This window comes from Rhamphochromis longiceps, linkage group LG13, assembly GCF_057381845.1.
Source record: "Rhamphochromis longiceps isolate RC_006_pf linkage group LG13, R_longiceps_female_GT1.1, whole genome shotgun sequence".
In the NCBI taxonomy this organism is placed as follows: Eukaryota; Metazoa; Chordata; class Actinopteri; order Cichliformes; family Cichlidae; genus Rhamphochromis; species Rhamphochromis longiceps.
Window position 1 is genome coordinate 35688141 of NC_140569.1, and position 10976 is coordinate 35699116.

The 10976-nt window shown below is 40.8% G+C and overlaps 1 protein-coding gene and 1 pseudogene across 1 annotated transcript; one reads left to right on the forward strand and one right to left on the reverse strand.

Annotated features, from left to right (window-relative positions):
* Positions 1–1107: 1107 nt before the first annotated feature.
* Positions 1108–8921, reverse strand: LOC146656200 (uncharacterized). The gene is made up of 4 exons (XM_085427330.1): positions 6110–8921; positions 4192–4401; positions 1960–2103; positions 1108–1288 (listed from the first exon to the last, which is right to left on the reverse strand). Exons 1-4 carry the CDS (start codon positions 7189–7191, stop codon positions 1108–1110), a joined length of 1617 nt encoding a protein of 538 aa, XP_085283456.1. The 5' UTR covers positions 7192–8921.
* Positions 8922–10749: 1828 nt separating this feature from the next.
* The window catches only part of LOC146656201 (18S ribosomal RNA), a 1504-nt pseudogene continuing 1277 nt past the window's right edge, over positions 10750–10976 (forward strand).

Here is a 10976-nt window from a genome sequence, read left to right on the forward strand (position 1 = left end):
AGGCGTGGGATTTCTCTCGTGGAAATATGCACATTATCTTTTCCTTTCTATTGGTAGGTGGCACAGTGCACTTGTGGCAAGTAAGCAAGCTAGAAGACTGGCAAAGTTATGGAAGCAACACATTAACAAGAGAATTCTGAGTAAAACCAAAGTTACTTTCCCTAGTAACTAGTTACTTTGAAAGTAACGAGTAACTTGAAGTAACTGAGTTACTTTTGAGAGAAGTAACTAGTAATGTAACTAAGTTACTATTTTAAAGTAACTTACCCAACACTGGTCACCACGCACTGACATCTTAAGGTGGGGGCTGCAGCTGTTATTTCTAATATCAAATCACTTTTTCAGAGATAACTGGAGGAAGAGTTTCGATGCACAGAATCCAAGTTGTTTGAAGTACAGTATAAGTTTACTCACTCTGTGGTGATTTGTGCTAAGTCCCCAAACCATTACCAAATAGTTTGCTGACCGTGACATCACCGTGCTTGAATGGCCAGCCAGCTTAACCAAGCTAAACCCTACAGAGCCTAGGTAACCAGTAGGCAGACTGTACTGTAAATCTTTTTTGATTGGTCTTATAAATACTGTAGTGGCAATTCCTTTACTTTTGTATGATCAAACGTCCCACAACTTAAAGTCCACAAGCCACTGCTGCACTGAGGTAATATTTCGTACGCAGGCAAAAGAAGTCCATTGTCCAAACCTTTTAGTTGAGAGTTTTGGTTTTGGTTTATATATCCATTTGGCAAGCAATAACAAGATCCTTCCTACTGCTTCTCCTGCTCTGGTAAAAAAAACCATAGGCCCACCCCAATGCATGCTGGTCCTATACCAGTCTCTTTATTTATAGAAACAAAATGGCCCTACAGCTCTTACTGACTAATTTAACAAAATAACAACAAACAAAACAAATCATTTAAAACAAAATATTAACCGACAAATAAACCCCAAAATATAAGTAAACTAACAACAAACTTTAACTAATTTCAAAAATAAGAACAAAAACAAAAATAAAGAACAAATAGCTCCAACACTCCGGCCCCTAATTGTGCATACAATCACAATTACTTTAAAGTCCCAAAAGGAGGAGCTATTCCCTTAAACAAATCCTTAATTTTCATTGATGATTTTCTTCACGATGAGGCTTCCAGTAGCAAAATAAGTTTTGTCACTGGCCTTTCCAAAACACTGGTCCTTGTTTGTAGTCTCACAGAACGCACCAAGCCTTTTGCATCCTGGTTTACATTTAAGACTTTCGCCATCATCCATGATCATCTTGGAGCTGTAGTGTCTGCAATTAAAACAACATCTCCAGGTATAAGACATCTTTTAGTCCTCATCCATTTTTGTCTTTCTTGCATCAGAGGTAGGTACTCAGAAAGCCATCTCTTCCAGAACAACTCTGCCATGTACTGTACCTGTTTCCACCTTTTCCTGACATGCAAATCACTTGGATGAAACAGTCCTGGTGGAAAAACTGGTTTATTTTTCAGCAACAACAAGTGATTGGGTGTCAGTGCTTCAAGATCATTTGAGTCATCTGAAACTTTAGTAATGGGTCTGTCGTTCATTATAGCTTCAACCTCACAGAAGACTGTGTGGAGTCCTTCATCATCCAGAACTTGCTCCTTAAGAACTGAGGCTAAAATATTCTTTATTGAACGAATGAGACGCTCCCACACACCACCCTGGTGAGAAGCTGCTGGGATGTTGAAGTTCCATTTCATGCCATCCTGAACAAAAGCCTTTTGAATTTTGGCATGGTCCAGCTCAGTCAAACTTTCTTTCAACTCTCGATTCGCCCCAACAAAATTTGTAGCATTATCAGATCTGATGGTCGAAACTGGGCCTCGTCTACAGATGAACCTCCTCACAGCATTTATACAAGAGTCTGTATCAAGTGTACATGCAATCTCCAGATGTACTGCACGACTGGTGAAACAAGTAAAAAGAACTCCATACCTTTTAAGGAGACTTCGTCCTCTTTTAACACTTATAGGTCCAAAATAGTCCACTCCAACCTTTGTGAATGGAGCTATGTCTGGCAGGACTCTCTCTTCAGGCAGATCCGCCATCTTTTGTTCAACAAACTTTCCTCTGTTGCGTCTACACGTGATACAACGAGAGATAATTTTCCTGGCAGCAGAATTTGCATTTAATATCCAGTAATTTTGTCTTAGTTTTGACAACATGTGTGCTCTTCCTGCATGTCCCAACCTTTGATGGATATGGCGTAAAATCAGTGTTGACACATGCATATCTTTTGTCAAAATTACAGGATGCTTTAATTCCATAGGCATGGCTGCTTTATTCAATCGGCCACCCACTCTGAGGATTCCTGCATCCAACACTGGATCAAGTTTGTAGAGACAATTTCCCTTAGAGACTCCTTTGAGGCCATTGCGGATTAAAGCCATTTCAGTCGTAAATTTCTGTTGTTGTGCATATTGAAGAATAGCTTGTTCTGCCTTTGCCAAGTCTTCTGGAGTGAGATTTCCTTTCTTCAAAGTGGTCTTAAATCTTTCCATTCTTATCTCCACTTCTTTCTGACCTTCCGGATCATTCTTATTCAAACCTGCAGCAAGCAACTCTTTCCTCTTCTGTGCCAACAACACCAAGACCTCTTTCATCTTTAAAAGCCAGGCTACAGAGATTTTAAGTTTTGCCCAAGACGAGAAGTAGAGGATAAAATAGCTGGTAGGATTTTGTAATTCTCTCACAATGGCATTCATTGTCAGGTCCCTTTTGACCTCTGGGTCATCTGCAGAAATTACACTGTACTCCACATCCAGTTTAGGCCATTCCTTTTCTGACTCATAGAGAAATTCTGGCCCTTTTATCCATCTCCTACATTTGAGGAGATCCCCAGCTCTCATACCTCTGGATGCGTCATCTGCAGGATTCTCCTTAGAAGAAACGTATCTCCACTGATTCACATCTGTTGCTTCCCGAATAACAGCAATTCTGTTTGCAACAAAAGTATTGAATCTTCTGGTTTCATTGGAGATGTATTTCAGTACTGTTGTGCTATCAGTCCAAAAAACTGATTTTTCCAACCTGACTTGCAGCTCCTTTTGCAGAAGCCTGTCCACCCGAACTGCAAGAACTGCAGCCGTCAATTCCAACCTGGGAATTGTAGTTTGCTTGAGAGGAGCAACTCTAGCCTTTCCCAGGATAAAAGCAACATGCGTGACGTTATTCTTTTCCAACTTTAAATATGACACCGTTCCATACCCATCTTGACTTGCATCAGAAAAATGATGAAGTTGTGCCCTATCTGGTCTTCCAAAGCAATTTGGTTTAATGCAACGTTCCACTTTAAACTTTGAAATCAGCTGGAGATCCTCCAGCCAATCACGCCACCGCTGGGAAAGAGAGTGGGGAATAACTTCATCCCACTTCAAATTTTGTCGGCAAAGCTCTTGTAGCAACAGTTTAGCTGGCATACTGAAGGGAGACAAGATTCCCAAAGGATCATACAGTGAGCTGACCACAGACAAAATGCCCCTTCTGGTTGTTGGACGGTCCTGCAGGGAGGTTCTGAACTGGAACTTGTCTGTTGCTATGCACCACTGTAAACCCAGTGCTCTCTCAACTGGAAGTTGATCTGTGTCCAAATCCAGATCCTTAATTTCCTTTGCTCTTCTTTCCTCTGGGATTGACATGAGCACTGTGCGACTGTTGCTGATCCATTTTGAAAGCTTAAATCCTCCTTTAGCGCAGATATCTGTCAGTCTATTCACCATGTGCTCTGCCTCCTCTTCTGAAGCAACAGATTTCAAACAATCATCCACATAAAAGTTTCTTTTGACTGTATCAACCACTTCAGCTGGAAACTGTTGTGCATTATCATCTGCAGTTCTCTGTAGAGCATAATTTGCACAACTTGGCGAAGATACAGCTCCAAACAAATGCACTTTCATCCTGCATTCCTGTGCAGACCTTGAAGTGTTGCCATGTTGCCACCACAGGAAACGGAGAAAGTTGACATGTTTTTCTGAGACGTGAACTTGGTGAAACATGCAATCAATGTCCGCCATTAATGCAACAGGCTCTTGTCTAAATCTGATCAGAACCCCAACCAGCGAGTTTGTGAGATCAGGTCCCTGTAGAAGCTGACTGTTCAATGATGCTCCTTTATAAGTTGTTCCACAGTCAAATACAACTCTTAATTTGCCCTTTGTGGGATGATACACTCCATGATGAGGGATGTACCACACCTTTCCATCATCTTTGTGCAACTCATCTACAGGCACAAACTCGGCATATCCTCGTTCAAGCATGTTGTTTACACATTTAGTGTATTCATCCTTATAATGAGTATCCTTTTCAAATCTCCGTCTGAGACTCTGGAGACGCTGCTCCGCGACACAGAGGTTATTTGGCAAACTGGAACCTTCTCTCCTGAAAGGCAAATCAATGTGATAATGATTTCCAATAAGCTTTATTGAACTACTAACAATATCCATGAAACACAGATCCTCTCTAGACATTTCAGTCTGCTCCTCTGATGATCTTTCATTAAAATCATGATTGTACTGTTTAATCAACATGTCTTCAAGACGCTCAACAGAAATCCTATTGGCTGTTACAGCAGTGCAGTTGGTTTTATTTCCACTGTTACTTCCAGTGCGCAGGGGACCATTTATGACCCAGCCAACTTTTGTTTTTACAGCATAAGGTCCACCTCCCACACTGTTTATCACCTTCCATGGCTCCAAAACATTGGAAGCATCAGTGCCTATCAGTAGCTCCACATCTGCATTAACGTTGTACAGTTTAACAGGTTTAAGATGAGGCCACTGATCGATGTCGCTTTGCTGAGGAATATTAACTGTAGAAACTGGCATAGTCTTTTGAGTCAAAACATCTGGCAATGGCATGAAATCATTTGCTTCCAAACCAGACACTTCCAAACCAGACAGAACTTGTGTACTAACAATCTTATCTTGACTCATTGTTCTCAAAAAGATATTGGTCTTTTTACCTTTTACATTCAGCCTTTTTGCCAAAGTTTCTGTACAGAATGTACCTGAACTTCCAGGATCCAAAAACGCATAAGTTTGCACAATTTTATTACTCTTTTGGCTCTTAACTTGAACTGGAACTATAGAAAAAATTGCATCAACTTCATGACCAGCCCCAATATACCCACATGTCTGAGTGGTTGCAGTTGAAAAGTTGACATTAGAGTTTGCCCTCTGTTGAGTTTGTTCCGAAGACGCACCTGGATCCTTTCGCTCTATATGAAGAACCCCTGGGTGCCTTTGGTGACACACGTCGCAATCCAAACGACTCCTACAGTCTTTGCTTGTGTGACCAACTTTTAAACAACCAAAACAAATTCCCCTTTCCTTGATAAAAGTCAACTTATCCTGATGCGTTTTAGCTTTAAACTGCTTACAATTCTCTAGTAAATGGTTGCTGTGTGAACAAAACAAACAACTACGCAGAACAACGGAAGTTGTTCTGCTTCCAGTTGATTGAGCTTTGATTCCTGGCACTGTACTGACATTAGTGGCAAAACTACTTCCCTTTTCTCCTTTGCTTGGTAGAACTTGAAGCTTTAAAGCTGCTTCCAGATTGTGAGTCTTGGATGTTGCCAAACACTGGATCTGATGCTACTTTTACCTGTTTTATTATAAAGGTAACCAGATCAGTGAATACTGCTCTGTAACCATTTTGTTCCTGCAGTTCATAGGCAACAACTCTCCATTTTTCCCTCAATTTGTATGGAAGTTTCATAACAACCATTCTCATATTTGAGGGCAAATCCAACTCCTTCATATAAACAACTTGCTGCATTAGATTCGAACATCCTTGAAGAAAAAGAGAGAATGACTGTAGACCTTTCACATCCTCACTTTTAATAGGTACCCAACTCACAATCCTCTCCATATATGCAGAGGCAATTTTATTTTCGTTCCCAAAATGTTCTTCAAGAAGATCTTTAGCTGTGGAATAGCCCTGCTCAGGAGGTAAATGCTGACAACTATGCACCAAATCTCTAGGCTGCCCCCTAGTGAACTGCTCTAAAAAATGCAGACAGTCTCTCCAGTTATCAGTTTTAACTTCCACTCCATTTTCAAAGGCATTCATAAATGATCTGTACTGTAAAGGGTCTCCATCAAACACAGGGATGTTTCTGGCGGGGAGGACAGAAGATAAGTTTTGTTTTACAAGCAAAGTAGTGATGTCATTTTGTTTTTGCATAATATTTACAATCTCCTTCGTGCAGTTCCCAGTCAAAGTAGGAGACTGAGGCTGTGTTTGCTGCGTCACTTGAGCTGAATCATCAACCTGATGTTGGGTTTGACTTTGTCTAGGTACGATTACTTGTGATTCAGATGCAGAATTTATACCAGAGTAATCTCTTGATGTTGGAACAAATGTATCGGCACAAGGATTTAAACTAGGCGCTTCTTGTACGTGCCCTCTTTCAAAATAAGAGTTCATTCCATCAGAATGCTCAGAGCTACAAACTGAATTTATTTTTAAGACACGAAGCTTTGCATTAGTGGCTGCCAGCTCTGTTTCCAAGGATAATGTCTCCTTTTCTTTTCTCAGTTTTTCCTCTTGCGCTTCGATAGAATGTTTTTTCTTTAATGCAGCCAGTCGCTCCATGAGCGCTGCCTTGTCAGCCGCAGCTTTAATGCATGCGGAAGATGTTGATGAAATTCGACTTTGCTGTGACAAGGTTTTTGAAGGTGGTTTTACACTTGAGATATTAGAGACACTGTCTTCAGGTTTTATTTCATCCAAACTTTCAACAGCTTTATCATTGCGAACAGTATTGTTTTGTTCAGTATACGGCTCGCCCGCCTCCTGCAACCAAACCTTTACTTTGTCCATAAAAACAGAGAATGCTGTCACCTTCGACTGAAAATGTGCAACTTGCCTTTTCACTTCATCTTCTGGCAGTGGCAAACTTAAAAAGGATTCTTGCAAAGCGTTTGCATCTTGATAGCATTTAATAAACTTCCCAAATTCAGAAGACACTTCCTTAACGTTTTCATGTGAGGTCATTAAAGCGGAAATTTTCCCCATGTACTTAGATGCTTGCTTACACATTGAACTGCGCTTTTCTTGGCATGTCTTTATATACAAATCCAAACCTTTTGGCATAAATTTAACGCTTCTTTTCTCTGCTTGCATCTCAGTGTCATCCTCTCGTTTACTCTTAATATCCGACATTTTTATTGTCCTCTTGGATTATTTCAAACTTTATAAAGATGCACAGCACACTGAGAGTCCATAGCCTAAAGTACAAACATGACATCCATTTACCTGCCTTTTGCAGCGGACAAACATTTCCACAGAGGGCGTTGGCATGTTTCAATTAGCGAGCCAATTATGCACCAATTTAGTACGTCAAAACTCAGTTCATCAGTCTTTGTAGTGAAATTATGTCTTTAAACTCCAATAGTTTCACCGTTTTCCTTTACGGCTTAAACAATATTATCACTCACCAGCTTTGACGAACGAGTGACATGTTGATCCAGGCTTCAACATCAAATCCGTCTGGATTACTCACCAGACGATCCAATAACTTTTATTCGAGTTCGACGGTGATCCTTGAAATCCTTATATCCATTAATGAAGGATAATTCCTTTGTCCACGGGAAGGTTTTTTACTTTGTGTAGTGGCAATTCCTTTACTTTTGTATGATCAAACGTCCCACAACTTAAAGTCCACAAGCCACTGCTGCACTGAGGTAATATTTCGTACGCAGGCAAAAGAAGTCCATTGTCCAAACCTTTTAGTTGAGAGTTTTGGTTTTGGTTTATTTATCCATTTGGCAAGCAATAACAAGATCCTTCCTACTGCTTCTCCTGCTCTGGTAAAAAACCATAGGCCCACCCCAATGCATGCTGGTCCTATACCAGTCTCTTTATTTATAGAAACAAAATGGCCCTACAGCTCTTACTGACTAATTTAACAAAATAACAACAAACAAAACAAATCATTTAAAACAAAATATTAACCGACAAATAAACCCCAAAATATAAGTAAACTAACAACAAACTTTAACTAATTTCAAAAATAAGAACAAAAACAAAAATAAAGAACAAATAGCTCCAACAAATACATTTCAGAAATACCTTTTGGACTTTCATGAAATGAATCATAGTCATCAAATTAAAACAAAAAGAATTCACTTGACATGTAATATAGATTGCATAAAAAATGAGTTTGCTCACGATGTTCTCGTTTCTTCATATGAGTTTGTATTGCAAATATTAAAAAATGTTCTGTAAACTCCGTACCAGTTGGAGGCAGCACTGCGCCAGTTTGGGGTTTTTTGTTTGGCCCGAACATGAGGAAGAAGTAGAAAGAAAGTGAGGAAGTGAGGAGGTGAGGAAGTGGACCTGCGGGGCTGCGAAGTGGACAGCAGAGTTTCGTGGCGTGTGCTGTCCTTAGAGCTTTGTCTTTTCCTTTAGCCGATCTTTGTTGTCGTGTACAGGATGTCTAAGAACACGGTGTCCGACCGCTTCAGGAAAGTAGATGTCGATGAATACGACGAGAACAAGTTCGTGGACGAGGAAGAGGGAGGAGAGAATCAGGGCGGTCCGGACGAGGCCGAAGTGGACTCTCTGCTCAGACAATATCCTTTAAGTTGGCGGCTGTTCTGCTGACGGCACGGCGAACAGTGATGCGTGTATGTGGACAGCTCCGCTGTTTGAAGGGCGGAGTATCGGTCCAGTATCGGTGCTTCTCGGTACCCGTTTTTATATGGTTAAAATAATGTTCCGGGTATTTACAGTGACATAAAGTTGACGTTTCTGTGACATCCTGTGTGCAGTTTGTTTCATAGGAGCCTGTGAAACCTGACTTCCGGGTGTCAGTCACAGGAGGGTGTGGTTCTCTGTGACTTTTTCCTTTTTAAGGAAATGTTTCAGCCCCATTCTTTGTCCGTGTGTCGGACTGTGTGTATTATCAGAATTGTCATGTATTCACGCTAAAGAGCTGCTGTTCGACTGTGTTTCTTTCACCTGCAGCTTTCCGCGCCTTTAAAGGCCTCGATGAAACCAACAGCAGTGCTTTAAGGTGAGCTCGGCTGCATAGAGAGCAGGCTGAGGAGCTGTGCAGGAGGACTCGCTGCCTCTACTTTACCGCTGTCGTTTATGGAGCACCATAGAGTAGTCCTTTTACTCTGAATTAGGGCTGCCACACACGATTATTGTGAGAGTCGACCAATCAGATCATCATCCACTGGACGTGAAACGTACAGCTTATTGCACCAGCAGCATCTGCTCTGATATAACTATCATTAGCTTACAGCTTGAAGTGTTTCAGGTATGTGCTAACTAAAAATAAAGACAAGGTGATAGTTTAATTACACTTTTAATGAAATTTGCAGATTGTCTCAGTGGAAACTCAGCCGTCTGCTACTTCATATCTAAAATATAACAGCACACTGGAGTAAACTCTCTATCATCTCACACTTCTTTTTAATCAATTTTCTGCTTGACGTTTATTCAGCTGTGTGAAAACTGTAACTTTAATCTCAGCCAAACCGATTTACTGAGGAACAAACAAAACGCTGAAAAAAGCCAAACAATAACATTTTTAAGTTATCTAAGTGACTTTTATATCATGTTTAACCTGAGTAGCGAAAGACCGCGGGGGGTTTGAGAACGATGTGCCAGGAGTTGAACCTTGACCTCCCGGCCAGCACATCTCCGAAAACATCGGAGCACTTTTGTAAATATGTGATGTCTTGATAAATCGACCAGATATTTGAGGTTTACACAGCTGCATTCTCGCCTGAAAATATCTGAAAACTTTATTTTGTGACCCAGAAAGAGTAATATTAAAACTAAGTAGCTGCCGCCATCGTTGGAAACTGTAATTGGCTGGGCCGCGCTATGAATTCTGGGATAGGTTGGGTCATGAAGGATACACCCGACCCATCCTTCAAATCTGGGGAAATTAAGGACGCATTTGGAGAAGTCTTCGAGTTTGGACAGCCTTTGTCGCGTCGCTGTAACAAATGCAGCCTCTGAATTTGGACACAGCTACGATACCGGAGACTAATTTTTCCTCGGGGTTTAACGGCAGCTGGCATCCTTGTAGATGCAGTGCTGCCATCTTCTGTTTCAGTCCGTTATTACACTCTTAAATCCTACTACTTATTCCTGCGTCTTTCAGGATCTTGCAAAGCTTCAAACGACACGTCGACTATTAAATTAGTCGTCAATGATTTTGATAGTCGACGAATCGTGGCAGCCCTACTCTGACTCTTGACTTTGTGTGCCTAGTTGTAAAATTTAGTCACAGAAGTCTTTTTTTTTTTTTTTTTTAATGTTATTTGTAATGAAACCTGCTGTTTGCTTTAGAAACAGTTTACTCCTTGTTTTGTAGTTGCACTTTATAGTGTCTATAGTGTATACTATATGTGTATTCATTTAAAACAGGAAGCACAGGTCGTGTATCTCCATCTCTGTGTTGTCCTTGACTGATATTTTGTAAGGGGAATCTGAATGGAGCTCTCAGTGCTGTCCTAAAGAATCCTCCAATCAACAACAAGAACCAGAATGCCAAGGTATCCGTGTTTTTATTCAACCTGACTCTCTACATTTATTTTCAATTCACTTCAGTTTCATTTATACACTACCAAATCACAACAACAGCCTCCTCACGATGCTTTATATCGTAAGGTAAAGAATCAAGACAACAATAAAGAGAGCAAGCACTTGGTGACAGTGGGAATAAAAAAACTCCCTTTTAAAGGAAGAAGCCTCCATCAGAACCAGGCTCAGGGAGGGCCAGCCAGGATGATCTGATATCGTCGTGTTGGTGTTGTTCCCAGATCATCATGAAATTGTTGTTCCAGGTTCAACATTGCAAGTGACCAGTCACATTGTTGTGACGTTATTCTTTTGCGCGCCAAGCCATTCGTGCATTTATGAAATTCCAATGTTGCAAGGACAATATCAATTCAGCTTAGCGTTTATTAAAGGGTTAGGGTCCGTTG

Bases quoted from the DNA above. Each gene is read 5' to 3' on its own strand.
- LOC146656200 (XM_085427330.1), bottom strand. From the start codon at position 7,191: ATGTCGGATATTAAGAGTAAACGAGAGGATGACACTGAGATGCAAGCA. The intron at 4,402-6,109 runs GTACAGATCATT...TTTGCCTTTCAG, and splicing joins TTTGATGGAGACCCTTTACA to GAGAGAAGGTTCCAGTTTGC. The intron at 2,104-4,191 runs GTATCATCCCAC...TATCACGTGTAG, and splicing joins TACATCCCTCATCATGGAGT to ACGCAACAGAGGAAAGTTTG.